The following is a 27,121-nucleotide window of genomic DNA, read 5'->3' as shown; positions in this document are numbered from 1 at the left end:
AGTGTTACACTAACAGACTACTGAGTCGCTTCCCTTTCCTTCCAGCCTCAGGCCCCAGCTAGGTGGGATGATCTCAGATGAACCGATGAGTTGCATCGAAGTTGTAAATCTACCCATGGGGAGAGAGAAACAAAATAAATTAGAGCGCTGCCTGCTGGAGCTGGAGGGTGCCTGTTTACACAGCTGAGACTGCTGTGGGGTCAGGTGCCGAGCTCTCTTTCTCCATCTTATGCAGAGGAAGGGGGTCTGCAGCAAAGCGTAGGAGGCAGACCCAGATCAGAGCCTGTGTTTCTGGAAAAGGACAGGCATGCTGGAAATCTGGGAATCTGATTCTCCTCACAGTGTTTTGGGTTCTCACCAGATTCTACAGCTTGTGTTTTAGGGGTTCTCTAGAGAAACAGAACCTACACACCACATATAATGATAAAACAGGATTTATAAATTGCCCCCACCAGTTGCTGGATAGTTCCACAATGACCACTTGCAAGTTAGAAAGCTGTAGAAACCTGCGGATGTTCAATCCAAGAGGGTGCAAGCCTCAGAACAAGAGAAGGAGGCAGAGCCAGCCCAAAGATGAAGGCTGAGAGCCCCTGGAAAGCCGCCGGTCCAAGTTCATGTTAGAAGGCCGAAGGGTCTGGAATCAGATGTCAGTGAGGGCAACAGCAAAGACACGCGGCCCCTCACCTACACAGGCCACCTTCCCCGTCCACTTCTTGGTGCCTGCTGGTCCCGCAGCCTGTGGGTTGTTGCTGCTTACGTTCCGGGCAGGACTTTCCCATGCAGTTCCCCGACCCACAGATCCATCTTCTCTGAAAACACACCCAGAAGTGTGCTGTACCAATTTTCCAGGCATCTCCTCCTCCAGCAGAGTTGACAACCAAAATGAACCATCATGCACTCTCTACTGCCACTTGTAATCAGCTCCGAGTTTTGGAATTGTGGGAGCCCGAGGCCCCAATAAACAAGTGGTTCTGCCTCTTTGTAGAATAGATGGGCGGCCCTGCAAAGAAACCTCTTGCCATCGAGGACAAGTGCTTGAAGGAGAGGCTGAGGTTGGAAAGGAGCAGAAGCCCGTGACCCCAAATTTGTCCTCCCGTCAAGCTCAAGCTTCTGTCACAGTGGCCACCGTGCCACAGAGCTCCCCAGACCTGCCTTTTCCTGTTCTTCCTTAGGAGAGTTGGGTTTTCTTTAAAAATCTTAAATTTTCCATGTAGAAGATTTGTGTAAATATCAACAGGAAACAAGAAATAAAAATTCAAGAAGCCGAAGAATGGTCTGATTTACAAAGTGCAGCACATCTTGATTCCTCAGAGCTTACTCAATGATCCTTTGGGTACAAAGAATGGAAAACCATTCCAGGTGGTAGAGGGAGATTCACAGTGAGGCGCTCGCCCTCCTTCTGTCCTTCATCTCCAGGCATCTCTGGCTGTCTGCTTGTCCACATCATCTGCCCTCAGCAGACCAGCGTCTTCTGCTTGCCTCGTGGTTTTTTGCTCCTGCAATGCTCTAACAGAGCTTCTGCCTCTGGCCCAGCCCAGGAAAGGTCTCCACCTCAGTGACACTGACATGTTCACTCTCCAGCGTTTGCCCCAAGGAGAGGCCTTGATTTGGGGTGCATCTCCTCCCGCTACTTACCTCTCGGCTCTGGACTAAAAACTCGCAGACAGAAGCCCACAGCACCCTTTCCTGCCCCTGAGCAGGAGGGACACCCGGGGCCTCTCATGGATGAGGACAGGGCAGCAACGGTGGAGGGAAAGTCAAAGGCTCCTGGACCTGGCAGAATAAAGATCCTGAAAACTGTCCACATCCAAACCCCTGAATGAAAGGGACCTTGCAGAAAGGATTAAAGGGAAAGATTCTGAGAGCAGAGATCGCCTTCAGGCTCTCCCGGTCTAATCATGAGTCCCTAAAAGTGGAGGACCTTTCGCACTGTGGAAAGGCAGAGGGAGAAGGGACTAAAGAACAGTCAGGAGGTGGGAAACTGCTGAGTTGGAAGAGGAAACGGCCATTGGCAAGGATGCCGTGTCATTGAGAAGCTTGCGGAAGGAAATAGATTCTCCCCAGAGCTTTCATGGCCCTTCGGGCACCTTGAGTGACGTCCACAGAGACTCAACTTGGATTTTAGATGCCGAGAGCTGTAAACTAATGTGTGTTGTTTAAGCTGTGATGTTTATGGTCATTTGCTGCAGCAGAAATTGCAAACGAATATAACTGGCAACAAGGGCCAGTCTCTCACGTTCTTTGAGTAAAGGAAGGAGAGGCTTGGGTCCAAGGGACAGCTGGAATGGGCCCAGCAGTTATGAATCGAGTATCCTGAGAAGTTTGCAAGCAGCAAGGGATTGTGTGGGCCCTGACTTCCCATCACCTGGGGAAACGTAAGGGGTTCTGATACCCAGGCCTCTCCCTGGATCTATAAAACCAGCAGCAGGCAAAGGGGTGAGACCCAGAAGTCTGCACTGTAATCTCTTATTCCAGATCCATGGCAGAGGCTGAGAATGGCCACCTCCCAGGAGGGAAGGCAGCCCAGCTTCCCAGGTAGAGCCCAGCAGCAGGCTTGTCAGACTTGGGTCTCTCAATTCTGCTCCCTTGGCAAACATCACCTTTCCAAGAATTAAAAGGACCTTAGAACAGCTGCCTGTCATCTCCCTGGGCCGGAGTATCCAGAGCCTTTGGACTCTTGCAAAGACTGCCACCCCCATCCCTGGGCACACCCCTCTGAGAAACAGCAGGCAAACAGGTCCAGCCATGGTCCTCAGGAAGACATGCACAGGAATCTTGGGCATTTTTCTGTCACCTTTCATGAAGTTCTCTGGAGGTACCTACAAAACAATAGCACTTGACTTCCACCCACAGTTCCCCATAAACTCCCACATTTGCTGGGCTTATCAGGGGTCCTCAGGACACTCTCCCAGTTGAGAAGCAGATGACCATCCCATGCATGTAAGAGCCACCTGGGAGCTCTTGAGAATCCCGGCGCCCATCCCAAACGTCAGATCCATAACATCAGAATTCCTGCATGAGGAGTCCAGGCATCATTATTTTGAGAGCTTCCCAGGTGATTCCTTTGTGCAACCAGAGAACAAAGGCATGGACAGTCCCATGAGCCTGTGCAGTCCTCTGCCCCCGGCCCCTGTTGCCTTCCTCCAGGTGAATAGTCAGAGGTCTGCAGAGCTCCATCCCTCTCCTCTCAGTCTTTGCCTCCCCTTCTCTAGACTGCATATTTATTATTCCTCCCCCCTTTTATCCCTAACAACCCCACTGCTGATTTTCTTGATTCCTGAAGCACCTGCTAGGACATTGCTACTCGAAGTGTGACTCAGTTATCATCTGGCAGGTTGCTAAAATACAGAACCTCAGACCTCAATCTGGTCCTACAGGCACCAGAATCTGCAGGTGATTTGACGCATGTCTGAGCTTGGGAAGCTCTGTTATGATTATGTCTGCACCTGCTGGTGTGTACTTAGCTCAGTGGCTGGAGTAGTGGGTTCGGGAGAGACTGGTCAGCAGTGTGCACATCTACTTCCTCAAGCAGAGAGAGGGTCGTGCAAGCTAGTTTTCTACTCTTTTTAGTAGATGGGTGGAAATATTGCCACCAATTACCAAAACAAAATATCTAAAAACTAAAACCCTGTTCCCCCTTCTCTGAGGATAGGAAATGTCCAAAAAGCCAGTGTCTACTCATAAGGGCTAGTTGCACAACATCCTGTGCAGCCCCCTCTGGGCTACCATAGCTGCTCTGATAAAGCTCGTATCTGTTTAGCGGAGGTAGATCATTTTGAGTCTGAGCCAACTGGTACCCTGAAGGAACAAGCCTGCCCCTTACTCTGCAGCCACTGGACTCTCCCCTGGAACATCTTCCTCTTCTCATGAAAATACTTCATCTCATTGACTAAGTCCATAAAACATCACATTGTAACCAGTAATAAACATTAAATGGCTAAATGTAGTTATGTTATTTGATTATAACGTTAAGGTCATGATTTGCTGCCAAAAGTGGTTTTGAGAGGTTCTTTCTAGAGGTGATATGGTTAGCTAGCATTTCTCTACAGGCATAATCATCCCCTGGAGAGGTGCACTCCATGTAACTGGGTTAAATCTGCCGACTCTGGGACTCTAACAGATTGGGAATACAAGAATCGACAGGCTCAGAAGGCCTCTGGAATCCAGGGTTTTCTAAATTTGCCTGAATTACAAGCACCTGTTTTAAAAACTCCCGGGTCCTGCTGAGTTTCTTCGTTGTGTGTTCATGGTGGCGGTGGGGTCATCTATACCATTTAATAAGTGCCTCTGATGACTTCATCATCAGAGAGGTGATCGATGATGCTCATCACCCACCCCACTTCTCTGCTCCCTGTCCGCAAGCCTGCTGGGAATCACGATGTCATTTCTTAACACACAGATCACCCTTCTCTATGCATGGCCAACACCAGGCTCTCTGTGACTTCTCTCTGTTCATCTTAGCTCTTTTCCAAACGTAGAATGATTTTATATTTTTTCCTTCAGCTATAAACTTTTTTGTTTATTTGCTTCTCTTGTTTTTAAAGGAAATACTTGATACTGCAGGAGAAAAAATGTGTTTTCCGTTCATAAGAATATCCAAATTCAAAGACTGCTTACATAAAAAGAAATAGTGGCATACCTGCTTGACCTTTTAAAATAGTCCCTGTCTTATGCCAGTTTTAGTTGCTGCAGCAAAATACCTGAAGCTGGGCGTGCTATGAAGAAAAGGGTTTTATGTTGCTGACAACAGCAGGTAAAGAGCATGGCACCAGCTTCTGGTCAGCTCTGGGGCCATGGGAGAGCAGCAAACATACAAGATGTGAGTGGAAGGGTGCATAGGAGATGCCAGGCATCCTTAAAACAAGCTGCTATTCCCAAAAGTCAATCTGGTCTCCCAAGACCTGCATTAATGCCGTTGGAGTGACCCCAAGACCTAATATCATTCCAGGAGGTCTCACCTCTAGAAGTTCCATCACCGCAAGACCAACACCCTGGAGATCAAGCTTCAAGCACATGAACTGCTAGGGGACGAACGATTCCCAAACCGTAACAGTCTCCATGTCTGAGAGGTAATGAGGCTAGGGTGTCAGGCCACCATGTATGCATGCTGAAAAGGGACAAATGTACCTATGTGTTCAAGTGCTCCGGAACTGAGAGCTGCCACAGTCTACAGATTAACAATGCAGCATTCATTCCCATGATTCAGAATCAGTTTCACAAAGATTTATTACTATCGTCGTATACTAAGCACTAAACCATTTGCACTAAGGGGACATTGATGTGAAAGTCTTCTAAGTGGCTTGCTTTCCTTTGCCTGTAGGACACTTGGTGGGTGAGTTCCACGCCTTTCCCTCTCATCGTAGTAATCATCAGTTTAACAGTTGCAAAGTGTTTCAGAGATCCCAAGTTTTCAATCCATTAAAAATGAACAAATAAAATAGAGATTCTGTTCTTTAAAACTCACAATCTAGTAAAAGAGGCAATTAAAAAAAATCACTGTAAGGATCCAGCGCCATGCATGGACCCCTGCCAGACTAGAACAGCCAGACTCCAGCCCACTCTGGGTCATGGGCTAGCAAACAAGAAGAAGCATATCCCCACCCCACATACACACACTGTACTTATCCAGAGAAACACAGGCTTCGATGATAGCCATGGAGGTGACTTGCATTTGGATGCCTGTGGTGCTTTGATGTTTACCTAACATTGCAGGTCTAGGGCCAGTGGTCTGATCAGGGGTTCAGAGGATAGCGATATGCAGTGTGACATCTAGGGGGGAATCTCCTTCTGAGGGTTGCAGCCATTGTTAATTTCCTATGGTCTTGTTTTGAAGTACTATATTGTTTCCATTGTTTTGTTGAGCTGAGTTTTATTCTCTTGTGCTTTGTTTTGATTATGTCAAATCTGATGGCAGGAGCAGCTGTTTCAAAGATAACAACATATATTATAGTAGCCATTTTGGGTTTATTATTGGCTTGTTTTGAAGTTCTTCCCTGCATTCATTGTCTTGTTTTTATTCTTTCTATTCTATTCCATTGTTTGATTTTTTACTATGTCTAAGGTTATCTGCAGCTATTTTGAAGACATCAAAATGTACTATGGTAACTATTGTTGATTTTGTAATGTTTTTAGGCCTCTCTCTTACACTGGTTTGTTTTGATTAGTTTTATTCTGTCTTATCCTCTTTAAAATAAAAAAAAAGAAAAATCACACTAAGTAAAGTTCAAAGCATCTATTCATTAGGTGCATGAATAGCCCAATCATGTGCTGCTAAAGATGGGTCTGTCTACATATGTGACGTAAAAGGGATGGGGGATCAGTGTGGAGCTGCAGGTGCAGCGGCAGCGTCACTGGAGATGAGCAGAGATAGAAGTTTAAGCTTCCTTTCTTCCATGTGTGCACCCGGCACCTACTAACCAGTCACCTCCTGACTCCTGAGAAGCCAAGAGGAGCACCCACTCTAGCAGGTGATCCCTAGGCTTTGTGCGTTCAATTTTTTGCCCATTGGCCTGCTCAGTAAGATTTAAGTTTATTTATAGCCCAAAACTTGTAACCTGAGGCATCTGCAAGTCCAAAGGTGGGGAAACGTTTGAGTGGTCCAGTGCACCCTTAACCCCAGCTGTGGTCAAGTGAGGCAGCACACTGCCTCTCTCTCTCAGCTCCTTCCAGTGTCCTTTCCACAGTGTGGAAAGAGTCAGTGGTGCAGGTTTCGCATTTTTGTGCTTTGCTCTGGTGATTTCACTGTGTAAAGTGGCCCCCGATCAGTGCTGAATTCTGTTCAGTGCTCTGACTGTCGGGAGACTGCCATGGCTCTGTGTCAGATACGCTTCTCTTAGGCATGGCTAACAGCACTGCTGGCTGTGAGTTCATGTTAATGAACCAGTAATCTGTACATTTGGATAAAGGAGGACAAATGTGCTGAGCCACGTTAAAATCTGATCCAGAAAACGCTGAAGTAATGCTTACTGTGTCTGATGAAGCTATGGAAAAAGTAGAAAAGGATGTTTAACTTATGGATTCATGAGATGACAACTGATTAAAAAATTAACAAAAACCCTCATGGTGAGAATGTCTGAGAGCTTAAAATACACATTATTTAAAGTCAAGAAAAATGTTAAACCCTTATCAGCTAATATTTTATTATAAGAAAATACTGCATATAATTAATGTGTAAGGGAATATATAAGGGTTGAGCAAAATACATGATGGATATTTAAATTTTAAAAAAATCATTACATTAAAAATACACTGCCATTAATCTTCAAAATACTTCCCCTTGAAGTACAATGTGGTGACATATGCCTATTATTCCAACATTTTGGAGCTGAAGCAGCAGAGCCACTGCAAATCTGAGAACATTCTGAACTCCCCTGTCTCAAAAAAAAAAAAAAAAAAAAAAAAAACCACCTTGCTTTGAACACACTATCCAATCATCCTTGGTATTTTCTGAAGTAGTTCTGGAAATCCTCTTTCACGAGTGTCTTTTCTAGGTGCTATAAAAAGTACAGTGAGTAGTACTGCTAAGTGCCATCCAACGGAAAGACGATCTTACAAAAAAATTACAGTGTGTCTCCATCTACCCTGTTCACCAGATCTGACACCATGTGACCGACTCTTCCCCAAAGTCCCAGTGACCATGAAAAGTAAATGTTTTGAATGGGTTCAGGACATCAATGCAGCCACAGCAATGCAAAAAAGATGCTCAAGAAAGAAGATTTCAGAGCAGCCTCGGAAAGTGGCAGGAACAATGGCATAAATGTGCTCCAAGAGAGGGGAATATTTTGAGGGGAATTAGAAGCGATGCGTCCTTGGCTATTATAAATTTTTTAAAGGATCTAAATATCCACTGTATTTTTTAATCAAACCTAGAATTAAATGTGATGTCTTCAAAGAGAAATACACGTAAAACAAGGTTATGCTTGATCTCTGATGAAAACATTGAGACTACAGTCTCAGAGGAGCCCCGCCCTGTGTTTTCAGTGGGAAATGGCTCACTATTCCCTAGTTCAGTGCCATGGTGACATTATAGAATATAGCTACCAATAACAAGATTCATCTGCATGTAGAGTATGGGACAAAGTGAGAAATTCACTGATTAGAATATGGAATCTTGAGGGCTGGGGATTTAGCTCAGCAGCATAAGCGTCTGCCTTGCAAGCAGGCAGTCGTGAGTTCAATCCCTGGTACCGATAAAAAGGAAAAAGACAAAAAAAAAAAAAAAAAGAATATGGAATCTTCTAGAAAAAGAAAAGGCGGGAGGAACAGAGAGAGGGCATTGAATTATGGATACACTGAAAGTCAGAATAGAAAGTCTAACAATGGGAGTGTATTAGTCTATTTTTGGTTACTATGATAACTACCTCAATGGGCTAACTTTATAAAGAAAAGAGGTTTCTTTTGATCACAGCTCTCGAAGTTTAAGGGAACAGTGCCAGGGTCAGCTCAGCTTTGGTGAGAACCAACAACTCATGGCAGGAGTACAGGTGAGAGAAACAACATTGCCAAACAGGAAGTCAGAAAGCAATTCAGGGGTCCAGCTCCCTCGTCAAAACTCCCTTTCACAAGAGTGTGGGATTCCATGAGAACCATCTTAATCGTCTGAGGGCTGAGAACCCCCAACCAGCCTTTCACCTCCTGAAGTCTTGTGGCCTTTCAAGACCATCCCATGAGGGACGTGTCGCACAAAGCACATGAACTCTGGGGAGACACTCACATGGTGCCCAAACCACAGTAGCTGCTGATGATTTCTGAGTAAGGGAATTCTGTAGTCAAAGAGCAGAACCGAGGAAGAATCCTCTGGCAGATAGCACACTGCTGGGATTACAGAGAACAACAGAAAATCTTATAAAAACAACCAGTCAGAAATAAGGGAACTTGGACTGGGGATCGTGCTAGAAATATAAGGACAGGAGAAAAAATGACTAAAGAGAGACAGGGATGCCAGCGCTTGACGGATGGCGAAGTTTTAAGAATAGGTCAGCACAGGGTTGGAGCCTGGTAACTTAGGGGTAAATATAGTGTTTCTGAATTACTCGGTAAGAATATAGGGCCGTGATTCTGGAGGGGAAGCGTGTGACAGGGCAGCCCTAGTACACCTTCCCTGCAGCCTCCGAGTGAGATAGTTTTTGTTCAGCTCAGAGGCCCACGTATCCACCTGCTGCTGATTGTTCTGTTGCCATTATTTGCTTATTAGTTTTTATTTATTCATAACCTCAGAATTCAGTTTTCACCTGGTGGGACTTCAGCTGACTGGGTTTTGCCCCGTCTTGATTGCACTTGTTATAAATTTTCCGTCTTCCCTGAAGGTGGCTGGCCCTCCCAGGTGTATTCCGTGTGACATTTAGATAAGCTGTTCTTCTGAGAAAACCTCAGGCCGCCTCGAGGCAGGAAGATTGGAAAATAGGGAAGGAGTTAGGATGGGAGTTAGGATGGAAGGGAGGCAAAATGCATTTCTCTCTCTTAGGTCCCGATGACTCATTCCCTGGTGACCAAACCGTCCTTGGGGGCTCACTAAGAATCCACTAAAACCATGCGTTGCCACCTAAAACAGGGCAAAGCAACTTCTCAACGGGTTTATTTCTGGTGTTTGTGGAAAACCTGCTTTTTAAAAGTCTCCTTGCCCTGTCTTAAGGTCCTAGTAACCTGCAGCCTGGACTAGCTACGTCCTCTTGCTCAGAAATGACTAAATGTTTCCAGACGGAATCAGCAGAGCCCTGAAACGAGCAAGTGTAGCCCTTTCCGTGTGTAGGGCCCCTGTGTGACTGCCCCATGAACTCAGCTCTGCCTGAGGCTGAGTGCAGCACTGCACAAGATGGGTGCTCGCACCACAGCCCTCTCCACACTGCCTGTGGTGTGGAGCCCTCTCCACACAGCCTGCATCCCACCGCTGCCCCTCGTCTGGGTCAATCGAGGTGTTCCCAGGTCTGCTCACACAGCTCACCCGCAGACTTCTCTCCAGAGAAGGGGTCTCCTGTCTCTCTGCTGGATTCACTCTCACCGCTCTTCAGTGCATCCTTTTAGCCTTCAGTGAAATAGATGTTGACCTTCCAGCTGATATTTCTGCAGTCTTGCCCAGCCATGAGAGCCACAGAATGTGAAAGGTAGAGTGGTTTTTCTGGCACACTCTTCAGGAGGTGCTGAACAGCTAAGACTCTAGAGAGCAGAGTCTGGGACAGCCTTAGGGACACTGGGTGCTCCATAGGTGGGATCCTTATTTTTGCAGAAACCCACTTGACGACAGCCCCGTTCATTAGAATATGGATGTCATGGTATGTGTTTATCTCTATAAGGAAGTTGCATTCCAAGGAAGTTAAATGACTTCTCCAGATCACACAGGAAGGAGCTGATACCATCAAAAGTGGAACACCAGCTTCTAAGGCCTGAAACAGCCTGCCCTTCTCTACTCGTGTGGAGGGTCTCAGTCTTCCTGTTTTTCCTTCTGGGACATTTTATGAACCACAGCTCAAGGCTTTTAAACAGCATATATATATATATATATATAGATAGATAGATAGATAGATAGACAGACAGACAGACAGACAGATAGATAGATAGATATAGATATAGATATATGTATATATATATATATATATATATATATATTAAAGCAACCATGATTTCTGCCTTCCTCCAATGGTAATAATTTACCAGCTAATTTTTATTTCTTGTTCTGACTCCTCAGAGACAACCCTGCTACTCAGTTTAACCTCAAAACTCACATGAATTCTCCAGATCTGAAGGCAGCCATAGAGAAAATTACCCTGAAAGGAGGACTTTCTAATGCAGGTACGTGACCCAGATAATTCTACCTCCTTTTCACCATTCTCTTCCTATGTGGTTGCCTTGTAACATTTTATACAGAAAGAAAAAAGTAATAATTCATCAAGAAATGACTTACATAACATCTAGATCTTTTCCAGATTGGATTCAGGTGACAAGAATCATTAAGCCACATACACCGCAGAGCTCAATCCTGCTTGGTTCCTCAGGGTCATAATGTTCTTCAGGTCAAGAAGGACTTTTGTTGTGACTATTTCCTGGTTGGCCTGTAAATCATCAATCATTTAATGCTAATTTCTATGACCATTTCCATTCAGGAGGCTCCTCAGTGCCTCTTGGGATCTTGCTCCTATCAGCTACTGTTGTAATGATGATCATGCAATGAAAAGCATACTCTCTGTTTCAAGAAGAGTTTCCTGTGATACGTGAGTCTTCCCACAGGTTGGGCATTGTTACTAGGTCCCAGGTCTAGTCCTCAGTGGAGCACATCCATTGTGTCACTTCACTCAGACGTGACTGGACTTTAGGAAAGGTTTACACTAACTATGTTTGAAGACTGTCAAAGAACCCACGCTATGAGGGGAAAGGAGGACGGAAAATAAAGGTTTATAGCCAGACATGGTAGTGTGTGTCTCACTGATTTTCTTCACTGACCCTAGGAGGATCTGAGTTGCTGCAGCTTTAACCAGAAAATTTCCACATTCACTAATTGTGGCCCATAAATATGCTTTTAGTGCTGCTTTGCTTATTTGCAAAGGAAAAAAATCTACAATATGTATTATATGTAATTCTTTTCTTTAGGCTTTCATTTCAAAAGGAATATTGTTTATCATGAGCTATAAAGCAAAGATCAATATCTGATAGTCTCCCAAATAATAAAATTTCAGAATTCATTGGGAAAAAACCCCAAAGATATATTATTAATTTATAAATAGTAACCTGGCTTTGGGGGCAATCAGGGGGGTGGCTGAATATCAGTTCCTCAGGAATCTGTTTCTACCCTCAGTGTCCAAAGGAGTGGAGATAAAAGCCACAGTTGTTTGACATGGAGCACATGCAGGAAGTAGAGTCTTTCCAGGAGCATCCTTGGCGTTACAGCCAATCTGATTAGTTAGTCCCCCCCTCCCCCGCAACATCTCTACAACACTAATAACTGGTAAATGCAGAGCCTTATACCTTTGAAAAGTGATAAGTAAACACTAGACAGAGTACTCCTCTCTGTGCTCCCAAATCCATGTTGCCTTCATTGCAAACATGATAGAGGTGATTTCTGACTCATTTTCTACTTAATGTTTACATTAGCAAAAGTCCAATGAGGAAAGCCTTCAGAAGGCACTCAGCTTCTCTGATGAAGCATCTTAATCCAAGCAGCATATTTTTCCAGTGGATGGCATGTTCTAACTCTGCCTCTGGATTGCTCAAGGTTTGGATTCAAAGAATAGAATTTATCCATCTGATTCAAGCACAGAGCATTTATTTTAGGAATCATGGAAAGAGCTGAAGAAGCAGACTATAGGCTGAGCTTTCAGAGATAAGGTCTGAAGGCTTCTTGTAGAATAGACCCTGTATGGGAGTTGCTATTTCTTCAAGATCAAGAAAGTATTTTCTGAATTTTGCTACTGTGCCCACTACTGAAACCTGCTTCAGCTTCTGTCTTAGTTACTTTTCTCTTGTTGATGAGACAAAACACCCAACACCCAAAATTAAAGAAGGAAGGGTTTATTTAACTCACACTTTATAGAGGTCTTAGTCCATCATCAGCTGGATCCAAGCAGGCTGGCATGGCAGAGGGGTAACAGTAATTATAGCAGAAGACAGCAAAGGCAACAAGAACAAAATAGGAGAGAGAAAGCCTCTTTTCCTCCCTTATATTGTATGCAGGATATTCACCCTAGGCTGGGTGTATCACTCACACCATCTTGGTGCCCTCCTCTTGTACAGGCTGAGGATGTTTGCAAAGTGAGGATCCTAGCCCCGTTCCTAGGTACTTGGCTAAACTTCTAAACTTCTCAAATTGACACAATGACTCAACTACCACAACATTCTAGGGCATAAACAGCTGCTTAGGGCATGTCCTCTATACCCTAGGATATAGAGCTGCTGAGTTACTTAGTTAAGCTTCTAAACTTCTCAAGTTGACCCAAAATATCAACCATTATAGCCAGTGTCTTATATATTTTCTTGTTGCTGGTACAAAACACCTGGTACCTACAAGTTAAAGCTCATAGTTTATAGAGGTTTCAATCCATTGTCAGCTGGCCTCAAGGCAGGGGGTTTGGCAAAAGGGCATGGCAGAGGAAAACAAGTTCATGGTGGCAGTAAGCAGGCAGCAAGCAGGAAGCCTTCCTTTTCTTTTTTGTTCCATTCAGGCTACATGCCCATTGGTTGGTGCCACCTACACCCTGGATGGGTAGTCCCATTATCCGCACTTAGTACTGTGCTAAGTGAATCAGTGGACTAATTCAGTTATCATACCCACAATCATGTATCACACACCCAAAAGCCTTGCATGAGTGCATGAGGCTTTGAGGGGACATCTAGATACAAGTCATAACAGCCAGGAAGCCATCATGATCATGGAGTTGTTTCTACAGCGGCCAGCTCAAGAACCCTGTCTCATTCACAGCCACAAAAGGAACACGGCACATCCTGCTACCTGAGGACCATCAGAACTATCAGCCAACCACAAAAACCTGTTAACAATGTCCCAGAGAAATGAAATACTCTACAGATTCCTGCCAGTAGAACTAGAACAAGAAGTACAGCCTCCACCTCATTTTTGTCTTCTAAATGTCATACAAAGGCATAGATTCGTGAAACCAAAACAGAGCTAGAAATCTAGATGCGAGAGACCATGGATAATGCAATTTTCAAATTTCCAGCCTCTGGTTTTAGGCCCACTGCAAGGTGGATGGAGTGTTGACCACTGAGTCATTGTAGCCTTCAGATTTAAGATTTGATGTGGTGAAAGGGAATATATGGTTCCTCGTGCTTTGCCTACAGGCACCTAATATTAAGACAGAGAGAAATGCTAGGTATTTGGGACCTTGAAGGAAACGATCCCTTGGTCCTGAAAACACATCTTAGTTTCCATGTTTTCCCTTAGCAATCAGGTTCTGTGCAGTCACTTTACATGGATTCATCAAGACTTTTGTCTAGAAACTTCCTCTGTAACCATTTGATGCTTCCATTTGAAAGACACGATTATACCAGTCAGCACAGCCAGAACGCTGATCAAGTCTTGAAAAGCACTGGTTGTAAGGATATAAAATTCAAAGAATGTAGCTCTTAAGTCATTGGAGAGTCTGGAAAACTATGGCTTATCTATCCAAATGGATACTCATGTATACAAAATATTGGGTATAATTTCAGGGCATGTGTAGACACATTGATAATGTGCTAAATAAATGCTGCTAAGGTGAACACCCAAAATAGTTGAAGTAGTTTAAAATAACCCAACAAAAAGTGAAGAAGGAATGTGTGCATTTTTCTGAACCATTTTGTGCTGCTGTGATCTGTGTCTATAATTCCAATTAGCACTCTGTGCTCAAGTTTTTGTTTTTGTTTTTTTTTTTTTTTCAGGCCGGGCCATCTCTTTTGTCACCAAGAACTTCTTCTCCAAAGCCAATGGAAACAGACGTGGTGTTCCCAATGTGGCTGTAGTAGTACTGGATGGCTGGCCCACAGACAAAGTGGAGGAGACCTCAAAACTTGCAAGAGAGTCAGGAATCAACATTTTCTTCATCACCATTGAAGCTGCTGTTGAAAGTGAGAAGCAGTATGTGGTGGAGCCCAGCTTTGCCAACAAGGTATACAACTGCCCAGAGACTCACCCACCATAAGGACCCCCTGAAACCTGAAAAGTTAAGTGCCATCGGGACTTTTTTCTCAGTCCATTAAGTGGGTGGGAAGCTCACTTCCAAGTAGCAGGACCTCCAGTAAAGGATGAGTGAGTCTAGAACCTGGGTCACCTTCTCAAAGCAAAATCCCACGCTGACCCTGAGATCAGCAGTTAGAAGCAGAAGGTAGGGACAGAGTCCCCAGCACCTCACGTGGGAGCTCTCTCCTTTGTTCCTCCTACAACACCAGGGCAGCCTAACCTAGGGTGGCTTCACACCAGCCCAAAGCACACACAGGTATGTATGCACACTGTCTTACACAAATGCAAACACACATGCACTCTCACACAAACAGAAACTAATTAATTTATCTGCTAAAGACAAGGGAGCTGTTGAACAGGTCAGGGCGATCGTGTTTCCAGGGAAACTCCTGGATTCTGTGGAGATGCCCACAAGATGAAACAAGAACCATGGGGAATGAGGCTTCCTGCTCCCTTTCCACCAAAGCCACTTTGGAATTTTGTACAATTGGGCTTCATGTGAGTCTACTTCTGAAAAAAAAAAAGCTCCATCTTAGAAAGAAAAAGACAGACAGACAGACAGACAGACAGAAAGAAAGAGAAAGAAAGAAAGAAAGAAAGAAAGAAAGAAAGAAAGAAAGAAAGAAAGAAAGAAAGACAGTCTTGGACAGCTGCATCTCTGAAGGCCCTTCAGCTCTAATAGCCTGTGTTCAGCGATACTAGGACACCTATTGAATTGTCAGCCACTTCTTGCTCCTTCAAATCTCTTCACCCTTGACTTCCAAGACACTTGTGGCTCTCCTTCTTTTTTCAACTCGTACCCTAAGACAGACTTCCACAGGACTCAGTCCCTGGTTCCCCCTCTTCTTTCAGGAAGCTTGTGTCCTCCAGGATCCCCTCAGGCCACATCCACTCCCCCATCACATCTCTTGTCTGTCTGCTCTTTCCCATGCCTGGTGCCAGCTCCCTTGTTCAAGCCAATAATTTACATCTATCTCCCTCTTGACTCTCCCTGGCTCAGTTTAGATTTCTCAATGAAACAACTCGTGTTTATGAAGCATTCCTTCAGTCCTACAGGGTCCTTGCTCCAAATCCTTTGCTTGTCCTTTTTTGTTTTTGAGGCCTTCTGCAGTGTGGTTCCAGCTCACCTTGCCGGCCTTGCACAGGTCCTGTGCTGCAATCAACTGGCCTCCTGTTCATGGCCAGCACCTCCACTCTCTCCTGCCATGGCCCAAACTCAACTTGGTCTCAGCACTCTCATCTACCTAGTTCATGGAAAGTTTTGTGAACTCCATTAGGGTTTTCTGCAAATTAGCAACAATAAAAATATTTCCTAGGAAAGTTCAAAACAAATTTTTTTTTAAATTCCACAAGTTCATCTGTAGCCTTCAGGTCTGGTGCCCTTTGTGACCGCCAAGGCAGGAGCAGAGAAAACAATGCCCTCCTTAGAAACATTAGCCAAGTGTCTTCCAGGATCATACCAACCTGTCTGTTCAGTGCTTATTTGAAGCTAATTGAAATCTGGAACAAATTGAAGCACAAGTAAATAAACATTCATTTTCCTGAAAGCAGAGCTATCCGAGGGGTAGAGCTTGAGTCCCGAAGGCAGAAAGACTGGTGTTCCAGTTCCAGGGGCCCTTCAGTTTTGTTCTCTCATGGCAGGGGCTTATCATTCCGTGTTGCAGGGTCAGAGTGGGGATTTAAAGAAGGAACCAGGCCCGATACATAGGGCCACTCAGCATCTGTGGGGTTCCTTTCCTGCTGGGAGCAGGGCTGACCTGGAAATATTCCTTTAGTCACTCCCTGTGTGTCTCTTCTGTTTTCCCAAACAGAACAAAAGCTTTGTTTAGTCCTCTGATGCACTGGTGCCCACCCAAGCCACTCCTATGGCTGGCTGCCTGGAAAAATGAATTCAGGATCCTGGAGAGGCACAAATAGGAAGCTAAAGTCAATGGTTCTCATCTCCCTAGGAGACCCTAAGCAAAGACCGAGCTGAAGGGGTTCAGAGATTGCTAGAGGGGCACAAGATACAAGAGCCTGCTGTGTTCCCTGGCTGGTGGCTGGCCACAGGTAACCCCTGGTGGGCTAGATTGGAGGATTTGACCCCTGACCTGGCGAATGTCTCTCCTGTCTGTCTTCCAGGCTGTGTGCAGAACAAATGGTTACTACTCATTCAATGTGCAGAGCTGGTTCGCCCTCCGCAAGACTGTGCAACCCCTGGTGAAGCGAATCTGCGACACAGATCGCCTGGCCTGTAGCAAAACCTGCCTCAACTCAGCCGACATCGGCTTCGTTATCGATGGTTCCAGTAGTGTGGGGACAAGCAATTTCCGCACAGTTCTGCAGTTTGTGGCCAACCTCAGCAAGGAGTTTGAGATCTCAGACACAGATACACGCATCGGGGCAGTGCAGTATACCTATGAGCAGCGGCTGGAGTTTGGCTTTGACAAGTACCACACCAAGGCTGACATCCTCAATGCCATCAAGAATGTGGGGTACTGGAGTGGTGGTACCAGCACGGGAGCTGCCATCCACTATACCCTAGAGCAGCTCTTCAAGAAGTCCAAGCCCAACAAGCGGAAGCTAATGATCCTTATCACGGATGGCAGGTCCTATGATGATGTACGGATAGCAGCCATGGCTGCCCATCAGAAGGGTAAGCTGGACCAGTTTGTCTATGGCTTAAGAAACTGTTGAAAATTATAGGGAGACTATTGGAAGAGTGAACACTGTGGCCCTCAGGAGGTATTCAGTGGGGAGGAAGAGACAACAGTCAAGGGGTCCCCTAAATTCTCTCTGAAATTCAAGGTTGTGGGTTACTTGGAACAGTGATCTTTTCCTCTATACCCTGCATCCTGAAGCTCTTCCCAGGAGGACTGATACATTAGGAAAGGGAGTTTGGTTCATTAATCTTAGTGAAACATAGCATGTCTCTAGCTCAGCTGAAGGCACCAAATTGTGTTGGTGACATTTACTTTCTTTAAAAATAATAATATTTTTGTGACAAGCTGCTACCCACTTTTGGGAGTCTGGGTGTGTGTGGGGGGGTGACCTCAAAGAAATTTTGATTCCAGATAATTAGAGTGATACTTCCATACAGAAATGTCTAAGTCAATAGAAAGTTTAAAAGCATGAAAAATGAGCAATGTATTTTTATAAAAGCATGCAAAGCGCTTTTGAAAAATCTGTCACATTTATGTCTTTATTGTGTAAAATAATCACTGATCTGAAAGTGCCATAAAATATCACAAAAACATAACAACCTTAAGGAAATCCCCAAGTGATGATAGTGATATTAGTAATAACAATAATTGTAAACTGAGTGGTCAGTGAACACCAGAGACTTTTAGATAAGTGTTAGTACATAAGGACTCACTGCTATTGTTATTTGTCTTCTTTTAGTTTAATTTGGGTCATTTGCAGGATTTCTGTATTTTTGAGGACTTCTTTGAAACCTGCCAAAGTCCCAGAGTGAGTGGATGGCATGGATATGCCAGCTCCCAGCCACAAGCCTCGGGCCCTCTGCTGTCTCTGGCACATCTGTCCCATGCTTGGGTTCACTCAGCTTTGTTTATTCTATTGAATCTACTGTACCTTCTTGAGATCTCACTTGGAAGGTACCCTTGGCTTACTCGTGAGAAGACAAGAAGAAAGGAGGACATGAGAAGTATCAGGGTCTCCTATTCTGGGCAGTTTTTAAGAACTAAGACCAATGGCAAATGCCTACTACTATAATTCATCTAAAAATGCAGTGAATATTGTGTCCCCAGAAGTATCAAGTCCAGACTGTGGACACCTGTCAGAACTTCCAGGAGAAAGTTCTCTACTACAAGGGTGGTCTCAGAGATCCAAGATGCTGAATTTCTAATCCTGTTGTGTAGTCTGTTAGGGGGCAGTTTTTCCATCTTTGAGCAGAAAAGGGCCTCATCAGTCCAAACCTACCTCTGCAGCAAAGCTGCTCCCATTGCGCCTTGACAGCATTCTAAAGCTCAGAATGGTGCACACCCCACAACCAAGCTAGGCAGTATTCAGAGGGGAAAAGTGGAGAGATGAGAAAAGCAAATAGCTTCCGTGCAGCTTAATGGACAAGTCAAGTACCTGATATATTCCATTCTATTATTTCCCTTTCACCTTTACATGTGCTCAAGGCCCTGCCTTACCCCAAATAAATATTCTCTTTTTCCCCATGTTCTGCTCCAGTTACCACTTGCCTCCCTAGTCTGTGGCCAAACTTCTGGAAAGGATTAGGGCCATGTGCTGCAATGTTGTCCCTTCTTTTTCACTCGCGATTCGCAGCAATTCATTTGGTTTCTTTGGCATCTCCACCCCTGAAACTGCCCTCCCTAACCTACCAGTGACTTGGTTCTGGTTTCTCAGTCCAGTGATCACAGTTTATCTGATTTCCCTGCAGCATGGAAGATTGTTGGCCATCTTCTTTCTTATCTCAAAACCCTCTCTCCACTGTGGTGATGGAGTAGATGCTGGGAATCTGGGGACACAATTGCTGCACTTGGAATGAGATTGAAAGACAGATTCTAAAGCAACCCACAAGCCTAAAGTGATTAAATTCAATTAAAATAGTAATCTCAATCAGGTCTCAGATGAGCGAGCCTCTAATCCCATCTACTCAGGAGGCTGAGGCAGGAAGATCACAAATTTGATCCCAGCCTGGGCAAGTTAGTGAACACCTATCTCAAAAAAAGTAAAAATCCAGTCATCTATTGTAGCTGAGATGATTTTTTTTTTTGTCTTTTTCATTTTTATCAGTACCGGGGATCGAACTCATGATCGCCTGCTTGCAAGGCAGGTACTTATGCTGCTGAGCTAAATCCCCAGCCCCAGTAGCTGAGATGATCGTGAACTGGCTTTTGATGACTCAAAGGCTCTCTGAGGTTTTGCTTGGCTCTCCACACAGAAGCAGGCATGCACCGTATGGTGTACGGTGCATGGCAGCAAATGTTTCAAAGTATCTTTCCTTCTTCTCTTCCATGCATGCAATCCTTACTATGCATTGACTCCATTTTTTGGTGTCCTTTTTCTCTCCAGAAGACTATAAGCTCCTGATTGAACAAATATCTCTACTGCATTCTCCTGACCGAGAGTGGATGCTGAAAAGTATTTGTTGAATAAGCAGAAAAATAAATGGCCGTGCTTAGTCTTAATTCTTGAACACAGAGGTCATGTTGTTTTGCTTTGTCAAGCACATTTCTGATTGTGGGTCTCCTAGTATTGACAGAGCACAGAGAAATAAGAGCAAGATTCATCAGCAGCTTTGTTCATGGGCTCATTTGCTTCCTCTCATCTCTGTCCCCACAGGCGTGATCACCTATGCGATAGGCATCGCATGGGCTGCCCAGGATGAACTGGACATCATTGCCACTCACCCGGCCAGGGACCATTCCTTCTTTGTGGATGAGTTTGACAACCTCTACAAATCCGTCCCCAAGATCATCCAGAACATCTGTACAGAGTTCAACTCACAGCCTCGGAACTGAATTCAGAGCAGGCGAAAACATGGCAAGTGCTTCCTCACTGACTGACTTTCTGGACTGTGCCCAGGTTATATTTGCAGGGCACGTTGCAGGGTGGCAAGGCTTGGGTGGGGCCTGGGAAACCGATGCATTGTTATTGTTCTCTGTTATCATGGCTGTCATACTTCAAAGTTTGGAGTTAGAAAGATGGTCATCGATGTATAGAATAAGCCAAAGCTGTACATCATTTTGAGTGTGCTCACATCTTTTAAGAACATGCTCAGAAGAGAGTGAAGCACTTAGGCTGACATCAAGATTTTGTGAAAATTTTCAAATTTTTATTTCTCATAAGAGCTCTTTAACCATCAAGTTTCATTGGGTCATGATAATGTAGAAGTCACTTTATTAAACATATAAAAGGATTACCTGCAACTTTTCTGATGTTGTGATGTATACTAGTCACGGGATTTGTGGAGAGGCTGCCCTCTGATCTTCTGAGCCCATGATGACCACACCACACACCCGTGGGGGCACAGAGAGTGTGGCAGCAGATTGCTTCTCCTGATTTGCCTTCTTCTCACCATTTTCTGACGCTCAGAACACCTGCAACACCTTGGTCCTGGAGGACCATGTTGATCTTGCTCAAAGGTTGAGAGTTGCACTAGGCTACAGAATCACTGGGGGACCAAAATTGTCATCCCCAGCCCTGCCCCTATACCAGTGAATTTTGAGCCCTGGGATTGGAGCCTGAAGCCTGGCATGTTTGATGATCTCCTTGGAGATCTTGTATGCCTGGAATGAGAACCAATGAGGTTCAGCATTAAAACAGCTTCCTGGTAGAATCTCTGTGCCAGTTGTCTTGGGTTCCTCTAATTTAGCATTTGCCCTGGATATTTCAGTAGTAACTAGATATTTATTATTGAATTTTGGGCATTAGAATATACCAGGAGGAGTTTGGTTGAATTTTACGTCCTCTGCCAAGGATTCACCTGTCAAGATGTGAATGAAATACATGTGCAAAGGGGAAATATTTGAAAGAATCTTAAGTAAAGGTAACAGTGGATAAATCATGTTTTATAAAAATGTGTATTGAGGGGCGGAGGATTTAGCTCAGAGGCATACCCATCTTCCTCGCAAGTGTGCGGTCATGAGTTTGATCCCTGGTACCAGTAAAAACAAAAAAGACAAAAAAAAGTGTGTATTGAAGAGTGATACCACAAAAGGAGGAAAAAGGAGAGCACCTGTGTCAAAAACTGGAACAAAATATTTACATAAAAATAGAATTGAAATACCACTTTTTGAGCAGACTTTGCACTGAGCCTACAGAGGGAATGTTGTCAGTTAAAAATATTGTGATCTCTAGGAAAGGATGGATAAAAGATGTCTGCCATTTCAGATTTGTTCATCATAAAATTTATTTTCAAGACAATTGCAGGCATTTTTCCTTCAAAATGTCAAAATATGAAAACAAGTTTTTGAAACGGAAATTCTTCAGAAAGATACCAGTGGCACCGTATTAGTAGCAGACTCGGCTAAGAAACAAATTGAAAAACTTAAGCACTAAGAAAAGTTATTCTACTGTTTGACTATGACAATAATTCACTCAAAGGAGTTTTCAGCATTGCTTCAATTATACATATATACTACTTGATTTTTTGATTATAATTAGGAAAATGGTTTTTAACATAATTTCCGTCCCCTCACAGTCTCCACAGTGGGTTGGTTCCAGAGATCTTCTGTGGGTGCCCAAACCATCAGATGTTCAAATTACTTGTATTAAGTGGTCACGTTCACAATAGCTTATGACATCCAATGTAAATGTAAGTAGATGTTTTACACATTGTTTAAGGAGTGATGAGAAGAAAAAAAAGTCTTTCAGATGTTCAGTGCAGACATTTTTTTAAAAAATAGTTTTGATCTGAGGTTGGTTGAATTGAAGAATGTGGGAGTATTTTATAAGGGCCTTAATATAAAAACCAACTTATTATTGTTAAGCACAGTTTTCTAAAAATAATGTAATTTTAAATATTCTGGTGTCCTCTTTCATTCACAAAACCATCCCAGCATGGAATAGAAATGATTTGGTTACCAGCAGGGCCACAGTTCACAGGTGGCTGACAAATATTTGTATGTATGTTGAACACAGGAAGATACCCAGGCAGTGAGGGGTGATGGAGCGCAGAGCCTCTGGAGCCTTCAGCGTCATCTGTGTGGATGTTCAAATTACCAGACACAGGAGTCAGGATGGAGAGAAGCTCAGTGGGCCAAGCTCTGATAATCTTTGGCAAAGGAGAGAAAGTGACTGGGAGGTGGCCGTCTCCAAGGGAGCTAGAGGAAGGAGGAAAGGGTTAGCTTGGAAGGATGATAGGGACACAGAGCAGAGCTCTCCCCACTCCAGACGGGAGATCCACGGCTGAGAGAGAACAGGGAGCCTCCACTTAGAAGGATGTGAGAGACGAAGTGGAAAAGTGGGCTGAGAAGGCGAGGGGACAGACACTGCTGGGAGCTGGCTGACGACAGAGATGCACCCTGTGTCCCAGCTGGAAGGCTGGGTTCTGGAGCGGGGCTGCAAGGAATGAGAGTTTGCACAGAGCAGGTTCTGAAGATGATGGATGACATGGGAGGCTTGGCCACAATGCATCTCGAGTGACCCAAACTGTGCTCAGCACAGCTGAGGCAAGATGACAATCTCCAACTTCAAAGCAGTCCCTTAGAGACAGTCTAAGGGACCGAGGCCTCAGACTGCAAGAGAGGAAAGCCAGGCCAGATGCTTGTGCATATGGGGAGGCACAGAACTGGATTTGACAATTCCTTGGTTCATTTGACCTCCTTTGGTTGGAGTCAGAACACCAACCCCATCCCCATCCCCACTTCGCCTGGATCTGCAACTTGCACACTCCTGAGCACTGGTCAATCTCCTAAGACAATTCTATCTTTCCTTCAGTGCTCTCAAATTTCTTCTGTCCTCCATCTCTTCAAAGTCAGCACAAATGGGCAAAGAACCTTAAGCCATCCTCTCTGGTTGCTCGCGATATATAAACCCCACTGAGTTTATATTCCTACTTCTTGGAAGTAGGAAATTAAGGCCCTTTGGCAGAAGTTTCTTCTCTAAGGCTCAATGTTTTGCAACAAGGTTCTGTTGAAAATTTCTGGCCAAACTAGCAAGATTCAGATATTTCCTATTTCTCTGGGCCATTTAAATAACCACTTTGAAAATAACAAAAATCTTCATAAAATAACTTTCCAAAGCTGTCTCAAGAGGCCAGCATGGCTTTATAGAAAAAATAGTATTTCTGTGTCCAAGGATTTTTCAGCCTAAAGGAGAAGTTTCCAAACAATAGTATTTTTTCCAGTCAAAATCCTAAGAGGAAATCTCCCCTTAGATTACAATATATAAATAAATGTATAAATAAAGTACGAAATATGTTTGAAAGCATAAATTCAATTGGTTTAGAAAAAGACATTTATTCAACTAATGCCTTGGAGGGATTCACAGTCCAGTGGGAAACCACAAACAAATGAAAAATTGAAATCACATAATTACTATCATGGGAATATGCACAAAGGGCAGGACAGGCAAAGGCAGAAATCTCCAGTGAAATGAAATTGCAGTTATGCCTAATAGTGATAGTTGTCATAACTGGACACTGCCCTAAGGCTGCACATATATTAACTCACTAACCCCTACGATTTTCTAAGAGACACTCTTCATGTTTTCATTTGACAGATCATGCCTCTGAAGCACAAAGATCAGGTAACTCACCCCAGATCACAGAGTTGGTAGAAGATAGATCTGAAAATTAAGCCCAAGCACTCATCTCCAGAATCTGTATGCTTAACTAGCTTGCTGCTTATAAGAGTGGTACACAAAATAATCCAAGTGGCTGCCTGGGGAGTTCTCTTATAAACTGGACTATTTAAAATATGCATACAACTCCACAGGGTGTACTCCTAGAGTAAATACGCAATGTAAACAAAGTCCATGAAGTGTCCAAGGTCAATTCCACTTTCCCCATCATGCACCATGATTATCTGGGCAGGATTACTTCAGTTTAAGGTGAACAGTTTTAATCTGTAGTCTCTGTAGACTCCTGAACACAATGGACTCCACGTCTCTTTGATAATTCCCAGGCATCCTCCAAGCCTCACTCCCAGTGCTGTCTCCTCTTTAGAGCCCTGTCTTGACTTGCTCAGATAGACTTCTGTTCTCTGCTGACAGAATCCTGACCCACTTATTTCCCAGTAGTTTCCATGGTCTCTTCTCATTAAGGAGCATAACCCACACTCAGGCAAAGAATCCAGAGGGTGAAAACTTTAAATTTAAGTCAGCCAACAATGGCAACTGATACTGGTATCCCAAATACAATGGTATCGATAGAATGGGAGGCAAAGATGTGATAGCAAGAGAAAGAAAGGATCTAATTCCGTCCTGACTGCTCCACCTTCTCCGCTGTCCTTCTCAGGTTCCTTACTGTATGGGCTATGAGCAGTTTTTCTGGAATCTTCTTTGGGTACCTATCCATTGTGTGACTCTGTTCCCCAACTTCTACTTTTCCTGCAAAGTGAACTGCCTTTAGACTTTCCTACGTTTTCTTTGACAGACATTTTAAGTGCCTATGATGTGTCAGGCATTGGGACAGGCCCTCGGCATAAAGATGAGAGAGACTTGGTCCCTGTCCAAGGAGCAGGAGAAAGACACAAACACAGAAATAAAATCCCCTGAGTTATAGATGACAGGAAGGGCTTCCTGGGCTGGGTGCTCTAGGAAGAGCCCCCTTTAGCTAGGTGAAGGGAAATGGAAAGTGTTCCCAGTGGAGGGAATGACAGGCGCAAGCTGTGTGGAGCACACCAGACTGTCAGCACAAACCTAAGGCCAGGGCCTTAGGAATGAGGCTGGAAACCTTGGCAGAGGCAAGACCAGGGGAAGCTGTATCAGTTAAAGTTCTCTTGGTTTCAAGTAACAGAAACTCATCTTGTAGAGGTTCAAGTAAAGAGGGCATTTTTGGAAGGAAACTGGAGTAATTCCAAAGTCATGGAGACAGCAGAGTGTCAGAAACAGCACGAAGAGCAGAAGTAGGACAGGAAATCAGGTGACCCTCTCAACCTCCTCTTCATCTGCAAGTTAGTGAATAGCTCTGGAGAGAGAACAGAGTGAAACTTTTCAAGGACCAACCCCATCATTCAGCCCCTTTAACACAGCCACCCAGCAGTCCAAGCTGATGAAGTAAGTGCACATCCTTCTGTCTGGTCACCTACAATTAATAAGCTTTTGAATTTCCTTGAAGCATCAAGTTGGGTTTAAGGCCAGTTAGTGCATGTCTACAAGTCCCAAGTTTGGAAAGCCAAGCAGAGACTGCAGGGTAGTCTGCTAAACCTGCAGTCCTCCTTCGTTTTGTTTGGAAGCCAGTGATTGCCTCTCTAAGATTCCCTTTCACTTCTCTTGGCCCCAGAGACTGCAAGGTGCTGCTTGTTAAACACCATTAACTGTTGAAAAGCTGCTCAGATGGCCAGGGATCTTGATGCCTCTGGGATCTACTTAGCAAGTCCTGAGGAGAAATGTCCTAATTAAAACCACCATCCACATGGAAAACAGGTAACACTCGAAGACTGAAATTTCAAGGCAGGATTTGCCTTTATTTTAAAATGTCCTTTGACTGAAAAATATTGAATTTTATCCCTGCCATTCCTCTACACAAACAGGGCCTGTAGGCACTGAGCCACCCAAGTAAGCAAATACTATACTTGGCCTGGCAGCCAAGACTGTGCTAAAAAACACAATCCCAGCTGAATAGCTCCTTTCTATGACTCCTCCAGTCTCACACTTGCTTGAGGTAAGCAGGGTGCCTTAAGGTTAATGGCAAATTGGCTCCCTCAAAGAGCCTTTACATGACTGCCCAGGGACACAGAAACTCAGAGTCCAGAAGCTATAGAAACTGTGCAAAAGCCAAAACAAGACCCAAGATCAATTGTTGGTCTGACCTTCCTGCAGCATTTGTAAACCTGTATCCTGATACCGATTTTCGTCAATTACTTTAATACTCTATTAGCACCTCCCAGAGCTGTAATGCAAGAAGGTCTCTTTCCAACCTCTGTAGGAAGGTTTTGCCACAATTTAAAGCCAAAGACTGAATATGGACAAGTTGAAAGATTGCAAAGCACTGTGGCAATGACCATCTAAGTTACATCAAGTAAAATAAATGAGCAGATGGGATTTTCTAAAGAGCAAAGCAAAGGTATAATTTGTTTTTGCCTAAAAAAATATCATTGAACTGGGGGACAACTGCAGGGTGGAAACCACAGGGGACTTTTCCAGCTCTGTGACCCAAGCATGAGGTCTGAAACAGCCACGTTCCCACCTCTGTCTTCAAAGAGGTGTTGTTCTCCAGAAGTGGAAAATCCTTTCATCATGGAGGCTTTAGATTCTGAGTCAACAAGGCATTCTGGAAGGAAAACAGTGATGGAGCCATGGCAGCCTCAGGGGGAGCTGCCCACCTAGTGGTAGCCAAGAGTGTCCCAGCAGGGCCCACGGGGTTGCTCCTGTGCAGATCTAGGGCATCCTGCAGAGAATCCCTGAGACATCTGCACTATGCCAGTGAGGACAGCCAATACCACTGAGTAGTGGTCACTGCCATGCCTTCACTTGCATCCATAGGTTGGAGAAGCCTAGGGAAATTTGGGGACAATAGCAAAATCAATCATGGACATCAGTGATGAAGTCCCAATGTGCATTGAACTGAACAGTTTTTACCCTTTGTCATTGAATACACACCTTTATTCTGTTGAGTAAGTGTATTTCAAAGGTATTCTTTTTGACTGCTTTGCACAAGAACCATAACTGAGAGTCCACCATGTGTCTAACATATTTTCATAATTCGTTATATTTTCAGTTAGCATTCTCTGTCTTCCAGAGAGGTCACTGAGACACAGAGTGAGGTTAGTTAAGAGCTTCAGAAGTTCACACAGCCAATAGGCCATTGCAATCTGGCTTTCTTTTTCCCCTACTGTGTAATTC

The 27,121-nt window shown here is 44.3% G+C and overlaps 1 protein-coding gene across 1 annotated transcript in view; it reads left to right on the top strand.

Annotated features, from left to right (window-relative positions):
• Nucleotides 1-20,531, top strand: part of Vit (vitrin) — a 114,385-nt gene extending 93,854 nt beyond the window's left edge. Inside the window, exons 10-13 of the mRNA XM_013155699.3 lie at nucleotides 10,682-10,785; nucleotides 14,362-14,588; nucleotides 16,781-17,294; nucleotides 19,955-20,531. Coding sequence (XP_013011153.2) covers nucleotides 10,682-10,785; nucleotides 14,362-14,588; nucleotides 16,781-17,294; nucleotides 19,955-20,133 — 1,024 coding nt within the window. The 3' untranslated portion in view covers nucleotides 20,134-20,531. The remainder of the gene's footprint in view (nucleotides 1-10,681; nucleotides 10,786-14,361; nucleotides 14,589-16,780; nucleotides 17,295-19,954) is intronic.
• Nucleotides 20,532-27,121: the final 6,590 nt, after the last annotated feature.

Source organism: Cavia porcellus, unplaced genomic scaffold (genome assembly GCF_034190915.1).
Source record: "Cavia porcellus strain 051 isolate PalLab524CR breed Dunkin Hartley unplaced genomic scaffold, mCavPor4.1 scaffold_1, whole genome shotgun sequence".
Classification (NCBI taxonomy): domain Eukaryota; kingdom Metazoa; phylum Chordata; class Mammalia; order Rodentia; family Caviidae; genus Cavia; species Cavia porcellus.
This window is presented reverse-complemented; position numbering and strand designations above follow the sequence as displayed.